Raw genomic sequence first — 21,628 nt, 5'->3', positions numbered from 1 at the left:
CATACTATTATAATTTATTATTTTTTATATTATACTTCACAATTCATAAGTTTATTTTTAAAATATGATTCTAAGAAGATGTACCTATTCATACGTACATGCGATAAAACAGGATTTGTTTTACGTGTTATTTTTTAATATTAAAATTTACTTTCTTTATTAATTATTTTTATTTTATAAAGATTTTACATACGTATATACAAAAAGTATTATAACGATTCGTAGAGTTACTTAATACTTATGTAAGCATGATGTGTTGGAAGTTTTAAGAAATAGTATTTAAAAATATGTCATAGTATATATAATAATTATTGTATTTTCAAATTTGTCCTTTTATAAAATGAACTATGTTTTTGAAGTATACAGTCAAGTTTCAAAGTAGTGTTTTGTTGAAGATCAGTGTTAAGTGATTCTAAACAAATTTTAGTCTGAAAAATTCGTATCTATTGCTAAATTACTGTTGCTTATTATATTATAAAACTTTTTTAAATTTAATATCCATTTTCAAAAAAAAAAAAATCTAACGAATTCGGGTTCAAATCCCCATGTGGCCACTCTGTGTATTTTATCCCGGGAATATAATCGGGACACCGTACACGAAGATACTCTTTATCCGGGATTAAATTTTGCAGAGGACTTTGCGACGTCTAGATGTCCTCATCTCGCGGGATAAATTCGAGCTTAACCGATGAGTTATGTTTTAAATGGAACTTCTAAATAAATAAATCCGGTTCATTTTGAGAAGATAATTTATATGATTTATAAAATCTTTTATAACAACGAATCCAATCATTACAATAAATATAAATATATATTAAATATTATTACAGTACTGAAAGTATATATAATTTGTTTTTAGAGGTCGTAATTTTACATTCAAAAGAAAAACAGAAGATTATCTCATAATTTAATTTTATAGCTTTGTGACAGGTCAGAAGTTTTCAATTTAATGTTTACCAAATTTTGTTAGCAGTATATAAATTTATGGAGATATATCAAAATAATTTTCAAGGAACCCTCTGGACGTTGCTAAGTTATAAAGAAGATTTTATTCGTTATAGGAAATAAATGACCCCATCCCGTCACATGGTATTAAGCTACGGCGTAAAGAGGAAGGGTTCTTTTAACCTTACAACGTTTATTAGATCTTTTGAGTTGTTATATTGTTACTTTGTATTAAAACTAAGTTTTTTTAACTGTAATTAAAGAAAAGCATACAAAATATATCTTCAAAAATCAATATCAGGTCTTTACTATCTTTAGATTATGTATAGTGGAGTTTTGACTTCCATCGAAAAACAAGTTCAGACGGAAAGGACCCTACAAATGAAGTGAAGGGTACAAAAAAATCACACTATCTTAGATATCACAATATTCAAGTAAATAAGTCCGCCAAGAGGCCACACAATAGTACGCAGGTAATTTATGTGAACGTGCTCAGGTTTTGAGTGGCAAGTAAAAAAGCGGACAGGGAATCAAAATTATAATAAAATTTTTATAGGTTCTTACTACTACTTTTATAATTTTTGTCAAACTAAGAATAATTAATTAAAAATTATTAATTAACAATTTAATTTAATAATAACTAATACTATAAGCATCTGAATAATTAAGATTTAATAAAGAGTATTACAAAATGTGTAATAATTTGATTTGATACGTCAGCTTAACATTTGCAAGCTGTTTCAGGAGGCACACGTTTGGGTAAAATTACACAGCTAACCGGCATTTCCTTAACAAGCTTTCCAACAAACAGTAAGGAGAAATTATTGGTATTAGCCTTCTATATAAAGTCGCCCTTATTTGACACTTCCTAAATAAGGGACGCAAATGATTTAATTAATTCAATTTATTTTTATGCAACATTAGTTTTCTTCTTGACAGTCACTTTAATCTCGTCTGTCCGTGATCACGGTTGCTGCAATCATGATGATAAAAAACGCCTAGTAATATCTGAAAACCTTAGTTTCATTTAAATAAAAACTTACATATCATTATTATATTTCTTTCCTGTAATTAAAACAATTATCTAAGATTTAAATGAAACCAATATTTTTTCGGATATACTACGCGTGCTTTATTTTTGTAATAAAAAAATAGTCCCGACGTTTCGGTTACTTTTCAGCAACCGTGATCACGGACAGACGAGATGGGAATGTCTGTCAGTTGGTTCTGTTATTTATCATCTACTGCCATCGATTTCTTAATTTTCTGGCCTACCACTCTGGATGCTGGCAGAATGCGCTTACGGCATTCCGAGGTCATGCGGTGTGGTCACGGACATGATATTTTATATTTTTAAGAAGGGGGTCCCAGGTTTTTGACAGATTCCAGTCATCTTCTCTATTGAAATTGGGATTTTTTTTAATTTGGTTTATCAAACCGAATGTAGTGGTCTGGTTTGTCCATTGTGTGTTCACACACTGCTGACTTCGACGCGCTCCTGTTTTTGATGTCTGAGATGTGTTCTTTAACCCTTGTACCGATGCTCCTTTTCGTTTGTCCAATGTATGACAAGACACAGTCACAATGAAATTTGTATACATCGGCTTGTTGCAAAGGAATGTTACTCTTGATTGGTCTCAAGAATTGACTCACTTTCTTATGTGGTTTTTAAATAGTTTTGATGGAAACCTTCTTCAAAATATTGTCTATTCTGTCAGTAACTCACTTGACATATGGTAGTATCGCAGGTTGTCGTTCAACTGTGGGTGGCTTTAAGTGGTTCTTGCGATGCTGGCAAGGTACGGACAGGTTATTGGTGGTGAGAGCAAGTTTTACATGCTACAGCTCAGCATCACAAAGGTGTTGGGCTCTCTGTAACAAAGATTTGCCAACGGTAGCTAACTGGATAGGGTGGTGGTGTGAGTTAGCATTAAGATACCTATTCGTATGTGTAGGTTTCCTATAAACAGTATGTTCCAAAGTATTGTCAGGATTCCTAACGACAAGTATATCAAGGAAAGCTAAAGAATTATTTGCCTCTAATTCTATAGTTATGTTTGAGATGTGTTCTTTAACCCTTGTACCGATGCGCCTCTTTGTCTGTCCAATGTATGACAAGCCACAGTCACAATCAAGTTTGTATACACGCGCTTGTTGCAAAGGAATGGTACTCTTTATCGGTCTCAAGAATTGAGTCATTTTTCGTATTTGGTTTGTAAATAGTCTTTATCGAAACCTTCTTCAAGATGTTGCCTATTCTGTCAGTAAATAAAACTCGCGAAAGTCTTAGGTCTCATGAATTATTTAAGATTTTAACAAAAATAATATTAATAAAAATCTGCTTTTATTTAATTATTTTTTGATTATTCTTAACTTAATATTTAATTTGTTAAAAACTACTAATTATTTCGTCTTATTTGTCGATTAAATATAAATATTAATTTATAGCTGAATCAAGCAAAACAAAGGAAAGGGGAATTAAATCAATACTCAAGGGGTTTCCGGAAATTAAGTATTTATAAAGAGGGCAATTACGGTAATGTGAAAAGGTAAGGGGAAGAAATGGGGAAGAGAAACGTGACAAGTGGAGAAAATCTTGTAAAAATATTTATCAACGTCTATTAATATAATGTATGGAAGTCATAATACTTTTTCATAATGGCCATACATATGGAATGTAAACATGCTTTACGCTGCATATCAAAATTTTAAGATATTTAAAATTCTAGAACTTCATATATTCAGCATTAAAACCACCATAAATTGTCTTCAGTCACGTTTTCAATAATCAAATTGGGAGGTATGTTGGTTTTGGTTTGAGGGATGCGATTATCATACTTAATTTTGAGTCAACCCCTTATAATATGCGAAAACCAGTATGCCATGTAAGAAATAATAAGGCAACCATCTAAGTGAAGTCGAAGAAAATTCATCTAAAAAAAAATCTTTACCTTGTCTACCAATAGTTCTGAGATATCACTATAAGCACTTAAATTTGATAAACCACATATAAATCTTTTGAGATAGGAAAGAGAAGTTTAATTTGTAAGAAAATTAGTTAAAAATTGTTTAAACAGTTATTTTTATTTTACATATTTTATATAAACATTTAATAAATGCACATTGCGTAATTCGTCTTTGAGTTGTTGCACTGTAGAAAAGTATGGCAATGATACTTTTAATTTAACCTCGCATTTCTCATTATTTATGCATCGCTAAACAAACTTAATAATATTCCTTAATTTTTACTTAATGACCTCACTATAAAATACCTAAGATATACATATATACCTCAAATGTGAACACTTCAGACAAAAAAACTAATGTCATTTTATTTAAGTACATAATTATGTTTTAAAAACAAAAATGCTGTTTTATTAAAAATTGTCATTAAAGGTACGTAATTTATTTAATTCCCGAAAAAAAAATATGTCTCTCTTCGTGAGTGTTTCAATGTTCTGTAATAATTCCCGGGGGTAAAAAATTTAAGCCTCACAAGTCCCATACGAGGGTGAATGTTCAACTTAGATAAGCGTTCACTGCTTTTTGTCTCATAATACGAGGATCTTAATGTAGAGCCCTTGTCAAGTTAGCTCAGCTTAGAGATACATTTTAAGAGTGATAAATAGACGAATCATAATTTTAATGTACGTTTAATTTAAATGCGAATTACCTAGGTTGGTAAATTTTTTGTGAATATCGAAAGAAAATTCAAAAATATTTTATTATATCATAATGAGGAATTTTTTGTAGTTTCTTGGTTCACGGCATGGTCTCCAAAAAGGGCTATATTTTGAAGCGATTTGTACTTATTAGGAATTTTAAACTATTCCGAATTTCACGTGCAAAATTAAAATTAAAAACATTTCAGAATATTAAAACTATTTTGCATTTGTCTTATTTTCATTTACTCAATAATATTATTTTTAACAATGAATTTAATTAAAATATGTCAAGATTTAAATAGTATACCATTGAAAGTGTTAAATTTTGCATGCTATATCAATTGCCCCCTCCATACATTGAGTATGACAGGAATTCTATTCGAATGTAGCTTTGAACATACCATTTTATGTGCACTAAAATTCATGTTAAACTTTAAAACGTTTGATACATTCTATAGTACGATTTAATAGAACGACTAGTATATATCTTATTTGGAATATATAAACTTTTTGACAGTTACATAAACAAATAATAATTGATAAGCCATGAAATTTAAATAACCCATTAACCTGAACAAAACAAATCCATTAAAGGTCTAACTTTCAACATTACAAAGGTTAATACGAGCGTCCGTCCATCTGCTTGATAGAGGTCGCTATTAGTAAATTTAGTTCATTTATCACGACCCTGCTGATTTATTGATATGATATGACGACGTTATTATTTCAACGAAGATTTGTTATAAGACATTAATTTTATTAGCCGACTTCACAGACAAGACGACTTATTGTTTTAGGTTTGGATTTTATAATGATTTGGATTTGGATTTGGATAGTGATACGTTATAATGGTATGCCTCTAACAACTACGTGGATGGAGTCGTATTACGTTGTGTGAAGATTGCCGATCAATATAATGAAAAAATAGATAAGATTGCAATAAAAATTTTGTTTGGTTTTACTGTGTGCATCTTAATAATAACATTTTACTCGACTTTTCGACTACTTTTCAGTAACCGTGATCACGGGAAGACGAGATGAAAGTATCACAGACACTTTCATTTAAAACTTTCGTGAAGTAAATCCGAAAAACATAGTTTTGATTTGAACGTGCACTGGAAAAAGTTTTAGATTTCATTATGGAATCTTAATCAAAATGTTATACTCATTCAACGGTACATGCTGTAAAAAAAGTGGAAATTTATCTGCAAATTTTATATCAATTATGTTTGTTTAGAAGTTTGGTGATATCCTTTTGTTACTAATAACATTCTTATGTATAATTTATCCTCCTCCATTATCATTAAATATTACAATAAAATACCAAAAAAGTATTATAGTTTTAAAAATGTATTCTTCAAACTTGCGAGTTCTTGGATATCGCGACTCATTCCATTTTAATTAAGCTGTCATGCCCTTAGTTGAGCCAAAAAAAAATTTAATATATTCGAAACTTCCTGTCCGACTCTAGATTTATAACGTATGTAACTCTTACATACATATATTTTATTCATTAGCATTAATTGGAACCAACTTAGCTAAACATTGATTAAATATTAAAATTGTAATTAAACAAATTATCTACCTAATGAGCATAAACCTTTTGGCTTAATTAATTCCCTATTTTATAAATTTGTAAATTTAATAAAATTAATTATAACATAAGATTGAGAGAAGTAAGTACTATTTTGAATAGGACATTTCTTTTTTATTCATTGAATAGCTACGATAGGATTTAGATATTTCGAGATTTATTTTATTAAAAATTTATATAGGTATTTCGAGATTTATTTTATTAAAAAATTATTTTTTTATAGATAAATTTATTTCACGATAAAAAAGTTTTTACTGTGATCATAAAAAAATATTAAAAATATACAGCCTTTTGTTCAATATATATAACAGAAGCAAAATTTCATTAAGAAGTTTAAAAAAATAGTTTTAATGATTAAGTAATGATTATGTTACAATGATAAAATGTTACGTATGAGACGTATCAAATCCTATTTAAGACTTATCTTAATGCACACCTTTATGGGCCAACGTACTTAAAGTCTTGAGAACTACCAAAGCAAATTTGATTTGATTTATTATTGTTCTTTAACAGATAACTCAACCTACAATAGAACTCCGGGGTGAGTTGTGGAACTTCTATTAATTCTAGGACAATTCCCAACTTCTACAATAGGATTAGGAACAATACGTTGAAAATGTGAGAGCCTATCGCTATCCTATCTACTTAAACGTAAATCGATTATTGTGAAGGTCAATTCAATGGACACGTGTTGCTAAGAGCATACATCATGCGTTGTTGGTTCATCAAGGCTTATGTTCTAAGCCATCTGAAGCTAGGCTTATGTACGTGTGATGAGAGTAATGGGCTTAAGTATGACTCAAAATAGATAGATCCAGAACACTGTAATGTGGTTACTAAATATTTTAAATTATGAATTTTCAATATATACAGTTTTATGAAGGTAAAAGTAAATATTAAAATTTATACATAACAAATATATAAAGTAACCAAATTAAAATATTAAAATGACTTCGAGAGCTGTGATCTCATAAAAAGGTAAACGCTTTAAGACCCTCGTTTTCTTTTTCTCGACCGGATTTGTAAACAGCGCACGTGCCACGGTTCTTTTTGAACGAAATTACTTCCAATAATCTTGTAAACCGATTGATTTTATACCTTTTTTCGGGGTTGGACGTTACACTTTGGTCCAACTCTTTGACCGCAGGGATTCTAATGTGGAAGCTCTCATTCTGATTGTAGATGTTTACTTCAAAATAACAAAGACTTTTTTTGAAAACATTACATAAGAAATGTTATTTATTATTCTAATAGTCTGTAATAACTAGTATATAACAGCTTCCCAAATGAACTATTACTTGAAAGTACAATGGTTAAAGTATATAAAATATATTAACAAAAATGTGTTAAAGATGAACATATATTTTGTGGGGAGGAGACGTTGTTTTTAAGTTACATTGCGGTGTAGACTTTTACATAAATTTTTGTATTACCAATGGATTAAAATCGTGGGTTGGTCGGAAAGTTTCGATTGGATTGGGACGCTTGTCGTGAATCAATGTTATAAAATTTGTATTCAGGTGGCCTCGCTCCTTCACTTTCACCCTAGTTCGATCGATTTAAAGGAATATTTGATGTTTATTTCAACACGCTTAAGGCTTGTAAAAAGAACATTTTAAGTTAAAATTACAAGTTAACATTGAAGAGAATATTGAATGATTTTCATTAGAAATTATATAAATTATTTAAATAATATTAAAATATTGAAAGACCAGTTTATCTTGAATATCATCTTTTCTAGATATTTCATAATAACTGCAAAATATCATCTTGAGAAGTGGGTTATCTCGAGTTATCAGGGTGATATATCTAAATAAACAAAAATGATCTAATTCTAAAGGTGATAAAATGTACGCTTCTTTGGCATCAACATCCAATATTTGCACAAATGATTAACGGTCGTATTGTTATCATATTTTAGTAGTGATTCACAAACTCTTTATAAACGTAATTCCAGTAGTGTACATATTGTCATGGCCAAGGAAATTTATTACTTGGGATCATATCAAAACCTACATGCTAATAATTTATTAAAATGACGGAGTTATGTCTAGTTTTTATATATATATATTGCATAAGTTTTGAATGTTTAAGTTTATTTTCTGTTTGTTGTAATGGTTAAATGTCTAAAAACTTTTTCTCAGAAGTAAATCCATCCTTCCTAGGGCTGTATGATGAAATTTCTGATTAATACGTAGCAAATAATTGCAAACATACCATTATTTCTTGATCGGCACAAAAAACATAGAAATAAACTTGCTGGATTAAAACAAAATAGACCAAAATTTTAAAATAGGAGTTATTAAAAAATCTATGAACATTCAAGTGAAGACCTTCATGAGCTGCAATCACTAACTACTGCTTAGGACATTCCATTATATAATTTATATGCATGACGGGATGTTGAGCAATATGTAGGATGTATATAAAATTTTGTTTTTATTCAAATTTACAACCATAAGATTGAGAAATTAATATCGTAGATTATTAAAAATATGTAAAACTAAAATGAATTTTTTTAGAATTCAGAGAAATAATGCAATGGAATATTTGATAACTATGTGTGTTGATTACTCTTCCAAAATTATATATATATATATAAACTTGGACTAGCAAGGTATGATGATGATTAATACTAAAAATCACCATGTAAATTAAACACTTTAACTAAATTACTCTGTGAGTTGCCTTTTCTACCAAGAACCTGAGGGTTCAGTAGTTTTAATCATCATGAATTTGAAAGCAGATTATATTAAAACAACCCAAAACATTTAAAACCGTAATAAACCATTTTTATCCAAGAAATTATCGTTTAGCCTCGAGTAAATTATATTCACATATTATAAGTATGTTTCTCGTTATCTTACAATAACTACTAACCTAATTTTTTGTAACTAGATGTATTTTTTACACTGTGGCTGTTTTAACTTTAAGTAAATCTGACTGATTATTTTGCTAAGTATTAAATAACTACCAAACCGATTTAGACAAATGGGGATATACGTAGTTGTTATATGTAAAGATAAAAACTGTGATGAAACCTTTAAAGTTGTATCGAGGCCACTAGACACTAGACTTTATATTATGTCTATAGTATTTTCTAAGTATTTCAATAACATTTTTATAATTTATTCACCGTATAATGACTTTTTATAGAACCACTACATATAATGCGAAGTTGTAATAAAAATAATAATTGTTACGGATTTACGTAATTGTTAAATACATGTATAATAAAAGTGCACGTAAAGTTAATAATTTTAAAGTCACTAGTAGTATTAAAACGTAGGCAAATTTACACATGAGGATTACTTCTTCTAAAATTATTGTATTTTTTTTTATTAATCAAAAGCGCTTTGTATTAATGTGTGAGTGTAGTTGTGTGACATAAGATAATTTGAATAGAGATGATATCAGGTTACATTTTCAATTTCTTTCAAAATAGTTACACAATAGAATATTTAAATTTTGGTTAAAAGACTGTTAAATAACAAAACGCAAAGTAAATGTATGTATGTACGTATATTAACACATTCACTTAGTTATTCTGTTCATCATTACCAACTATTTTAATAGTTGTTATGTAATTAAACGATACAGTAATAAAACGTTACAACTTAAAGGAAAATATTGAGAAAGTTATTTATATTATTTTGTATCTATAATGACACACGTTTATTATAATAAGAATAAATTTAATTATATATTATTTAAGACATCAAAGCATAAATACAAAGATTTTTTTTGTAATTTACACTCCAATTCGACGTAAGTTATTTCTGTTTTACAAATATTATTATCATGCATGTTGTTATGTTTATAGCAGTGAACTTTGTCTAAGTTGATACCAATTTTATTAACTTTTCATTCAGCACATGATAGTGAAATACTTTGTATATTATCCCATTATATATGGTAAAACCTTAGTATGTACTCATTTGCTTTAGTTTAAAAGTACCGCAATGCTCTGTTTCTTTATGATAATGCCTTAAGAGTTTCCAGGTTAGACTTCGTTAACCGTCAAGTATGTTAGCAATCACGTATGGGCAGCTTTTCCGTAGTTATGAAAGTGAATGGCATGAGTTTTAAATTTTTTTATTATATATAATTCAACTAATTTATAATTATTTTACATTTTTGATTGAGAAGAGTTACTATATATCCATAAATACGGTTTTATGTAGTTGTATCATGAGTTATACAAAATTATATTAATATGTACAGATTGATATTTTGTCGATTTATATTACTTAAAAAAAAAATTTTTCTTCCTGTTATAGTGTCTTAGGTACTGTTATTTTTATCTCAGTTTTATATTTAAAGTTGCTAAGTGCTATATATAAGTGACGGTCAGTGGGCATCACATAATTATCCCGTGTTTTTATTAAACTGTGGTTAATTTCCACAAGCGACTGGTGGTGCACTGTACCGTGGCAAGAACTAACTAGTGATGGGACTTGTTGGCTGTACTTCCGGTCACCGATATTATTATTTTCTTCCACCCTTATAAAAAAATTTATACACAGAAAAATCTATTTTTCAAAATAATTTTTATTAAGAATGACTTGTTCAAATTTCTAATATACAAAATATATTGACACGTAGAACGTTTTATGTTAAACTGTCTGTCAATTAGCATGTAAATTGTTTATACTGTTTAATAATAAAATAAAAGGCAAACGTCATTTATGAGTACGCATCACTAAGGCGCACGATTCCTAGTAGTCAGTTGTAAGTGTTGAGCGCATGCGCACGACCGCTTATTTTTTCCCGGTTTTAAGTTAAAACGAAAATTAAATTTATATGGCAGTGGTGAGCCGACGGTTTGGTGTTGTACCTTGTGCGAGAGTCGACAGTCAACAGGGCAGATCTCTACAAAATGGCTGGGTAATCATAATTATTTTTAAACAAGGTCAAAACATTATTTATATTGTCGGAAAGACGATCTTTCAATACCATCTTAGTGATTTGGCTATTGTTAGGAATTGTCTCTTACATCTACTCATTACCGTAATTCTAACAAGGTTTTTTTGTTATATAATACCACAACATCAATGAATATTCTCATATTGCGAGGCTCACATCAAATATTATTCTTACTGAGTCTACGTCGTATTTACTTTATAGCTCAAATATTCTTGGCACTTTTTATGTGGAATAAAAAAGAAACATAAGTTTATATGATGGTAGAAGAACTAAATCAAGTAAGTTTTTGTGTTTGTATTTTTCTTATAACGAAATGTTACCGTCCATATAAAAAGTAACTTCATTATGTAAAAGCAAAATAAGAAGTACCTAATTTCTCTAATTTACAATTACCTATTCATGTACTCGTGAACAAAATTAAAGAGTACATTGTGACAAAACGTACAATTTAGATTTCAGTATGAAATTGCTATTAAAAATATAAATCATTTTTATAACATAGAAACTAAAAGTAAGTTTCATATCTCACTGAGAGGGAAATGACTGATTCACATGTTATACACACACTTGTTTAGTAAAGGCTAAGTGATAAACGTGAACTAGGCGATATTCCACAGACTAATGCGATATTAATGGTTAGAAAATTATGACACGATATATCGATTATTACTCTATCTTTTTTACTTTTGTTTGTTTTATGTATGCTTAAGAGATATAAACTTTTATATAACTTCATATTCATTGACGACAAATAACAAATCGTTAATTTAATGTTAGTTTGTGAAAATTCCGACTAATTGTAGTGTTCACAATTAACCCAGTTGATAAAAACGTTAATACTTCTGACTAAGACATGATACTCGTACGTGCAATGTCATTTGTATTTTATATCTTAAAATACTACAAGTTAGATCAGAATAAACCTGATGATACTAATAATAAACACATAGTAAAACTAGTATAGCCGTTAAAATGTCAATATTATTAAAACTGCTCAATATAAAAGGGAAAGATCGTGACTTAATTGCGTGTAAAGAAGGAATTCTGTTTTCACCCAACCTCCGTTACGCTCCAATCCCACCCATTAGAGGTCTCTCCATGCTTTGGGATTTAATGTTTTCATAATTTACGACTTATTAGTAGGTTAAGGTCAATGTTATCATGTAATTTACTATATTCTCTTTGCATTTATGATGTCCCGAAAGTAACCTTGTGAGAAATTCTAATTCTTATTCGATATTATAAGATATATATTTTTTTATATGAAGCGATTATATTGCCAGCAAAAATAAGCGGTTTTTTACATATGAAGTCTGTTAAATAATTTTTAAAATAATTTTGTTTTCTTTTTTGCTAACAGTACGAAAAACAAGATTTATGCAGCGCAATAATAATCGCATGAAGTATTTTCCTCCAACTTTTTGTTGGGACAGCATGATTTATGCTCGGAAAAACATTAAAAAGAACACATCATAAGCTGAATGCAATATAAATTGAGCTGTGCTAAGCATTATTCGACGCCGCTTCATAAAATTCAATATATGAATATTTGCCGAAGTTAATATTGAAACTTCAATAATGTTTTGTTTATGATAGCATGCTTGGAGGATGTCGTTTTTAAATACTAGAGGTTTCTGAGAAAGAAAAAGGAACAAGTTAACAGAAGTGGGTTTCTTTTTCATTGCCTGGGTCTTTCCTAAGAATTAAAAAAAATTTTTTTTTTTTTTTACAAACTCATTAACTCGATCAATATAGACATTATTAATATTATATCCTCAACAATTAATTGCTAATTAATAAAATACATTTTCTTTTAAGTATCCTAACGATAAATCATTAACGAAAATTAACATACCTCCAGCAAATAAATAGATTGAAATTTAACAACGACTAATGACATCATAACTTAAAATAATATTTTACCTTGACTCAGCTCACTTAAATTTTATTTAGGTTTAAAAAAAATACTAAATTTTTTTACATTATGTCAATTTGATAACAATAATGTCATAATAAAGTACTAAATTCTGTTACCAGTTATCTTTGCTCCCCGTGTTATTAACCTGTATTTTTGAATAAATTTCGCTTTGCATTTAATGCCTCAGAATTTTTCTGCTTGATCGTACTGTTATTGAGTTACAGAGGTTTAGAGGAAGTGGATTGTAAACATAGGTTATCAATTACATGGAATCAATTACTTTTAACCGTATTCTTCTTCTATTCGAATCAATTAAATATACTAAATTTTTTCGTTAACCATGCAATTAATAGTCCAACACAAGAAACCTATATTGATGCTTTTAATGTCTTTAATGTAGTAATGGAATATGCTTTAATAAAACAGCTTTATGTCTGATATACACAGTATGCATTATTTTGACATAATTCTATAATTCTTAAGATTTAAATTAATTTGAATAAACTATTTAGACACGTATATATGTAGAAATGAATTAAATGTTTAGTATTTTATATGATGATATTGAAATAAAAATTGTATATCGTCAACAACTCGTTGTTTAAATGTATTATCTGAGGCAGAATTTGAGAATATCCAAAACTATAAAAAAAAAAGGTAAAAAGTTCATACCAAAGTTCAGAGCTGTACAATAAATTGCTTTGGCAATTAGCAAGGACATTGTTAGAGAATAATACAATGTCTGTGGAAACTCAGAGGTCTTTGCCTTTATGTACCAGGAAATAAAAAAAAAATCACCTAAACTTAAAAAGGCCAAATTGCTTTTATTGTTTCAAAATTTATAAGGAAAAATTTGAATAATTATTAATTGTTTCTTTTATTAAAATTTTATGAAGAAACATCAAATTCTTAAACAATTAAGAAGCATATTATGTATTACTCATATCATAATGATTAAGTAGATATAAACTTATTCAATTAACATTAGATCCAATGTTTAAATAATAGCCATTGTTAGTCATTGAAACAACGTGGCTCCTCAAACATCTGTTCATTAAGTCAATATTTGTATCAACATTCGTTATATCCGGGGAATGCAGTCGGTGTACAAACAATCAGCAAAACCTTTGAAAACATTAAGAAAACAGTACATAATATACATATGTACATATATTATATTAGTTACGCAGTGATAAAAAATCTTCTGCAAAGAACAAACATTTTCCAATATATTTAGCTAATTTATTCAAAATTACTTTTCCATTTTTATTCGATTGCTTTACATGTAGTTATATTTTAACGAAACAAAAATATTTTTCACAAAAGAAAATAAACCATTCAATAATACTGAGTACTACATTATTAAAATTATAAGCATTCCTCAAACTCATTATTAGAAAATAGTTCACATATAAGTAAGAATCTTTAATCTAAACATAACTTACAATAAATAAAAAAGTGCGACAACTGTAATGTAAGTAGATGAATATGTACGTTTCTCTTAAAATGAAAATGAATAAGTCATATCTTAAAATAAGATTATAAATCATACTCGTTTTAAAATTACTGAGATTTAAATACGATTTGAATTTTAAATGAGCAAATTCGAAGAAAATTATTTTGTTTATTTATTTTTAACTGTTATTTATTAAAATTAGTGAATTGTTGTAATGCAAACTATTATTCTACTACAACTTCTTTTAATTGAATATAAATAAAGATATTTGGAAAAAAATGGGATTTTTTTTTGAATTTAGTGAATCAGAATAACGTCTAAAAAATGAAGATTTCTTATTTTGAAATAATATCTTTACACACAAAATGTAAATTAGTGTCATGTAATGAATAAATTTAATTATTGTCGTAGTTTTCCAAGTGTCAAAATTGAAAATTCCCTTGAAGAAGGTGATGTAAAATGTGATCAACTATAAATAATTTACAACAAACAAAATTTATTCAGTCTCTAAAAGAAATAAAATATATTCTCTTAGCTTCAGTTAAACTATTCAATATTATGATAAATTTTAATTAGCCGGTATAAAATTTCTGGATGTCAGAAAATTCCATAACAACTATAACAATACTAAAAATAATGTTTCATATTTGCACTTGTAGCTTTAACAGGTTAATACGAGCTTAAAACTAATATAGGGCATGCTCATGTGTGTGGGCCACGGTCAAGGATTACTGCAACTATCATTATACATTGAAGTGGGAAAGAATATTAATTTTAATAAGGCCGTGCTTGTCGTGTTCACTTACGTAACTTGTTGTTAAGGCACTGACAACATCAATCTTTTCACATATTACATATGTCACATTTAATTTTTAATGCGTAAGTACAGTAATCTGTCTTTGTCGAAAATTTGTTCGAGTGAATCAAAGAAAAAATAATAATTAACGGTTTAAAAGAATCTTGAATTTTTTTCATTTTGTAGAGTCTATAAATATTAGAATACGGAAAATTAAAGATGGACATACATCGAAAAGAATGCATGTGCCTCTTATGATACAAGCGACTATTTTGTTTGTAGATTAAACTAAATATATTTTTTTTTTTGTGAAAAAAAGTTTATGTAGCTGTCGTAAAGTGAAATTGTTGAGTCTAATCAATTTGTATATCAAATAAATTTTCAATGAATGTCTTTATATCAAAATAAATTCAACAATTTTTTTAATGTCTGTGAGATAAACATTTTGCTTTTAAAGAGATATACATAAATAATTGTTTTTGCTCATTAAAACGAACCGGTTTTAATTACAGGACAAAAAAATAAACAATTACATCTCTTGTTTTCAGACAATCAGGCGGATTCTTCACTCAATCAAAACTCAAATATGCACAATAGCTATATCATTCACATTATTCAACACGGTCCGTCTACCTCGCGAGGCGTTCAAGTATGGCGATATTCCATACTTGGTTACATACTCCTTTTGGCTGCTCGCGGTCGCGCTGCCAACAACGCTACTGCAGCTTGCGATGGGGCAGCTCAGCCAGCAAGATCCTGTTGGTGTCTGGAGAGCTGTTCCTATACTACGAGGTTTGACATGCAACATTTCTCATCAGTTTTCTGTTTTGGATCGTATTACCACCCTTATTTTTACAGGTGTAGGTCACTTGAAGATTCTAACCTCATATATTTGTTGTATATACAGTATGATATATATTGCTTTATCAGCCGCCTACATGATTTGGATAGCAAAGGGCACGTTTCCACTGAAAGATTGTACAAAACTACATTTAACTCCGGTACGTTGAATATGGAAATACAATTTTCATAATTTTAATTTATTTGCCTTTAGAATAGAACATGCGAATAATTAGTTAAAAGAACATTTAATTCTTATTTTCAGAACGGATACGAAAATAAAATGAACGCGTCTGAATGTTTTAAGTAAGTGTATTAATTATTTGTACAACGCTATGAACAGATACATTGTGATTCCACGTATCATTGCAACGACAATTCCATTATTAATCAATGGCTATGTTGACTGGCTGTTTTTGGCAAATTTTTAATTGTGGTAATTGGAATAAAAATATATCACATTACCAATTTCAGCTCCACGTTTTTGGCGCCATTTGCCGAACAGCCACAATATCTCGGCGTAATGGCTATTTTAATATTCGTTTTATGGTTCTTTGTGCCCATTATGTAAGTATTAATTTCACTATTACACAATTTTCATAAAGAGTGACTATGTTTATTTAGTTTTGTTATTTTTATATGTTCAACCAAAGCACGTCTCGTTTGACTCTTGTCTTTTAAATATATATTACAACGGAAATCTTCTTTCATACATATTAAATTAGAAAAAAAAAAATACATTTTACTTTGCAGACACCAAGCATTTTTTTGTAAATTTCTTCTAAGAAACGACTAATTTAATGATGTGAATGTAATTAAAAATGTTAATTTCCGTTATTTTGCCATGCAGACTAATAATTTAAATAATTGCAGCAGAACAATATAATTTTTTTTCACTTTGAGTGTATCTCCAAATAGCTTAATAGTTGAGGTATTTAAATATATATTAATATACTAATAATTAATTTATTCGTCACACCTATTTCAGTTACTTCTTTATTTCTATAATATTTTTATTTATTTGTGAATTCTTAAAGTGAAGGTTGTATTAATAATATTTCTCTTGAAATAAAGTGCATTAAAATTTCATTATTTTGCAACTAAATAAATTTATTATTCAATTTTTTTTGCCTTGTGTTATTCATGCTTATCATTTTTTTTATTTGAAATTAGAATAAAACATATTTTTTTTCTGTTGACCTAGAGTTAATTTTGAAATCACTCACAATAAATAATAATTTCGATGGTTCTCTCTATCCCAAAAATCTTGTGGAATATGGAACTTAACTCTTGGTATAACCTTCGATTTCAGGTTGTATCGACTCAGAAAAACTTTACGCATAGCACTTATTATTTGCACACCTATAATAATAGTAATTGCCATACTACTGTTTACATTTTTATCGGACTCCTTTACATTGACCACTATGTTGGAATCTTGCGATCATTGGTCAATACTAACTCATCCATATATTTGGCAGAGCGCGTTAGTTCAGGCGCTCTTGTCTTCAAATATAATAAGTGGCTATTTAATTAGTGCTGGAGGAACGGTTTATAGACAATCAGACGTTAGATGGTGAGTTATTTTGCATATAAAAAATGTTTTAGAATTCATATGAAAACTGGAAAAAAAGCGAAAACCATAATACACATAGATCTTAGACATGTAAATAACCAAGACAGTGTTAAACAAAGACAGTATATAAATAAAAAGAACAATCTAAGCTGGTTAAAGTAAAGAAATATTTTAAATTGGTTCTCTTTTAAAGTACCGTGCTCGAGGTTGATACCTTAAAAAGTTCTTAAACTTTGTCTTTTTCTAAAATTAGATAAATTTTCAAGAAAAAATTCTAAAGATAGTGCATTTAAGACTGTAAAACCAATTTATTCTTGTTTCAGGACAGCAATATTTGTAACAATCACTAATTTAGTATCGGCTTGGTTGTCCGTATTTATGTGGCAGTCCATAAGCGGTGAAAGCAATAAAGATACCAGCTTTGTATCAATATTAGTTTTAATATATCAGTCTTCGGTGTCCCAAAAGAGATCCAAAGAATGGCCTCTGTTAGGTTTCGGGTTAGTACTAGCTTCGGGGATTGTCACCGTGGTAAGTTTTGCTCCGAAATTGGAAATAAAATATTAAATATAGTAAAAAACTACAGCGTGTGGTCATGTAGCTCAGCTGCAACCGTACCCGGTTACCTTATTAAAATTTGCATATAATCTGACTATCCGCCAACTCAATTACTATCCGATTGTATGTCTTGATAATAAATGTGCTTCCACTAAAGTTTAAAATGAATTCGTTTTAAGTGAAGCTGTTTATTTAGTATTTATATTATCTTACTTGTCAAAAAATATGCAGTCATACAATACGTTGTCTGTCACAAGATTTTCTCTGAAATTGTGTTTTATGACCTCATCGTTAAATCATTATTTTTCCTACAGCTATTTTTTAATATGTTCAGAAATTAATTAAGATATCATAGTTTTCAAATGTCCTATTTTCAGCTAGCTCTTTTATATCCTATATACGACAAACTGCACCGCCTAGCAGGCGATCATTGGCGACTATTTGCGTGTGCATCTTCAGCATTAGGCACAGCACTAACTGTTACTGTGCTAGCACAAGGGCTAGACGTTACATCCCTGCTTGACGAACTGGTCGTACCAGTACTAGCTGTGTTCACTACACTTGTCGAAATCGTGGGGTTCGTTTTTATTTACGGTGAGTATCTACTTTGAAAAATATATAAGTCATTTTGTAACGTAAAAGCTAAAGGAGTTGGTTTAAGAAAATTAACTCTTAATTAAATTCAAAAACATATTGTATTAAGCATAAAGGAAATATGTTAATTAGTTTTAGTTTATAGCGTTTAAAAAATTCTTTTGTAGTTGTAAAAATTAAATAAATTCTGTAAGAAGTCAATGCAAAAGAGATCATTTTTAGAACTCTGTAGCAAAAAGTTATTTTAAAGAGCAAAGACGAAGCATCTTAAGAGGCGAAAGGGTGAAAATTGCTTGTAAAATATACTTTGTAACAAACTATCATAATAATTTAATTTAAAACTGCTAACTTAAATGTAGACCTAATCATCTATTATGTATAATATATAGCAGAAACATTATCTAAACAAATATTCGAATCAAAATAATTCAAATGTTTCTATAATGGTTAGCATTAGTCCAGTTGTACGTAACTTACATGATTCCACAAAGTTATTTAATAAGTTCCTACAATTGAATTAATGTCGCTGTTGACCGCGAGGGTCAATTCAAATTACCAATTGCAATCAATTTAGAAGCTGACAATTACCTTACGCGCTTATGAAGTTATGTATATATATGGACGGAACAATGTTAGGCTTTACTTTACTCTTTATCTTACTCTAATATAACTTTAAAAGTATAGATTCTTAATCGATCATTTTATTAAGAATTACTTAAAGAAATGTGTAATCGATTTATGTGTATTTATAATTAATTTTAAATAGTTTTGAATTTGAAGATATTGTTTTAATTGTTATTTATAAAAAATGACTCTTTGAATAGAGGAAAAGATTTACAACCTTCATAATTTTCATAAGGATATTATTAACAGAATTTTAAAATCAAATTTATTTTTTATTAATTCTTCTTCTAGGTTGGTACTACTTAACAGTGGACATACATTTTGTTACTGGTTCAAGATTGCCGATATTTTGGTTGATTTCTTGGTGGGTAACACCGGTACTGCTTATGGGTGTGATGGGCTGGTGGCTACGATCACTTTTAAGATTCACTTGGGGAAGTCAGACTTTGTGGCCCTTGGGAGGAACTTTAATTGGAATCTTGGTAGTGATGATAATCATGGCAGCAGTAGCAGTCGCAAAGGAAGAACAATTCAACTTGTTAACGGTAAGTCAAGATTTTAACAATCCACAAAAATCTATTAAATATTTACCGTTGTATGAAACACAAAGTAATAAAGATGAATAATAAAATTACTTTTTTTTTAGAAAATAGCATCTGCGTTCCGACCTTCACGACTTTGGGGCCCAGAAGAACCGATGGCCCGGTACGTCTGGATGTCCCAAAGATATATTAATGAAAATGGAAATTCCGAGCAAGAATTTAATATAGACAAATCTTTTAATCCTACTATAATTAGTAAATATCACAGTAAATACAACGAACCTTACAAAGAAAATTGGTTGCATACATCGAATATTTATCAAACTACCACAAAAAATAATATTAAGCATGATTTTATGAAGAGCCAAGAGCCTTCATTTGACGATATAGGAGCAATATATTCTATACCTATAGTACCTATAAATAAAAGGAAAAAAAACGAAGGCGAGCAATTTCGCTCGCCTAACATTTGCGTTGCCAAAGGTGATATGGGTGGTCTAATAAATTGCAATTGTAATAGACATTTCCAATTAAATGTGCCTGACTTAAGAACCAACGAAGTATCGACTAGTCTTTAATAAATATGAAAAAGTACGTACAACGAATATGTATGGTCTAGTCGACTAATATTAATATTCTCAACCACAAAATACAGTTCTTTTAATTTATACTAGTATTATTCATTTCAAAAGCATGTGATAAGAATATTAAATAAGTTATTAATAGAATAAAAAACAATAAAGATTGTGGATGGGGGGAGACTGGAAATCCTCAGACGCGCCTTCGTTTAACAGTAGTCGTGTTTTGGCAAGTTGGTTATAATAATTAAATTAGTTCTTACTAAAATTATTATAATAAATGGAATATAGTCTTATGAATTCATTCTTTTTGTCCTATTGTTATGTTTTTTCAGTATTCAACTACATATAAGAATTTTTATTTCCCATACAATATATCACATAATTTTTTCATTATTTTTTATCTCTTACAAAGTTATTGTGTACATATTTTCTTTTATAAAATACTCCATAGCAATTTTTTTGAGTCAGGGTGACGACATTGTAGAAAGAGTTTCAAATTTCGCCCCGACTGTGTGCAAACAATTACTTATTATTTTGAAAAGGGTCCTGCAAAAAGAAACTTGGTTCGGAATATAAAAAGGGAAAAATGATAATCGTTCACGCAATGAACAAGCGCTCCTAAAATGAAAAATGTAAAAACTTTTTAACATAAATCTTGAAAAATGTCTACAAACATTACTTTCGGCGCCCACTCTTATGATTTTTTCATAATTTGGTGGATAAATGTTTGACATTTAATCGTACACTTTAATATATTTTTTTAAGGTCTTTCTTTATATTGTAAATTCATTTACAGAGGATTAGTTATAATCATGCAGCTAAGCCTATTACCAATTGCTAAATAAATATAACAACTAACGCAATTAGAATTTCCTAAATGGTTCCAATAAAAGTTTCATAGAATTATATCAGGATCTGATCAACGGTGTCTTAGTGAGACAAATTATGTAATTTGTTGGACGGCGTAAGAAATAGCCTTCGGTGTCTACTCTAAGAGGGCTAGTGATCATTGG

The 21,628-nt window shown here is 28.9% G+C and overlaps 1 protein-coding gene across 1 annotated transcript; it reads left to right on the top strand.

Annotated features, from left to right (window-relative positions):
• The first annotated feature begins 10,925 nt into the window (after positions 1-10,925).
• On the top strand, positions 10,926-20,912 carry LOC116768615 (sodium-dependent noradrenaline transporter-like). The gene is made up of 10 exons (XM_032659368.2): positions 10,926-11,091; positions 15,849-16,092; positions 16,159-16,301; positions 16,406-16,446; positions 16,615-16,707; positions 17,453-17,716; positions 18,040-18,247; positions 18,652-18,868; positions 19,784-20,037; positions 20,139-20,912. Exons 1-10 carry the CDS (start codon positions 11,008-11,010, stop codon positions 20,610-20,612), a joined length of 2,022 nt encoding a protein of 673 aa, XP_032515259.2. The 5' UTR covers positions 10,926-11,007; the 3' UTR covers positions 20,613-20,912.
• Positions 20,913-21,628: the final 716 nt, after the last annotated feature.

The sequence above is a fragment of the Danaus plexippus genome, chromosome 4 (genome assembly GCF_018135715.1).
Source record: "Danaus plexippus chromosome 4, MEX_DaPlex, whole genome shotgun sequence".
Classification (NCBI taxonomy): Eukaryota; Metazoa; Arthropoda; class Insecta; order Lepidoptera; family Nymphalidae; genus Danaus; species Danaus plexippus.
The sequence above is the reverse complement of the archived record's forward strand: the minus strand, read 5'-3'. Positions and strand labels throughout refer to the sequence as shown.

Excerpts from the sequence above, each read along its gene's own strand:
- LOC116768615 (XM_032659368.2), top strand. The coding sequence starts at position 11,008 with ATGGCAGTGGTGAGCCGACGGTTTGGTGTTGTACCTTGTGCGAGAGTC. Across the intron at positions 11,092-15,848 it reads GATCTCTACAAAATGGCTGG|ACAATCAGGCGGATTCTTCA; the intron begins GTAATCATAATT and ends TCTTGTTTTCAG. Across the intron at positions 16,447-16,614 it reads AACGCGTCTGAATGTTTTAA|CTCCACGTTTTTGGCGCCAT; the intron begins GTAAGTGTATTA and ends TACCAATTTCAG.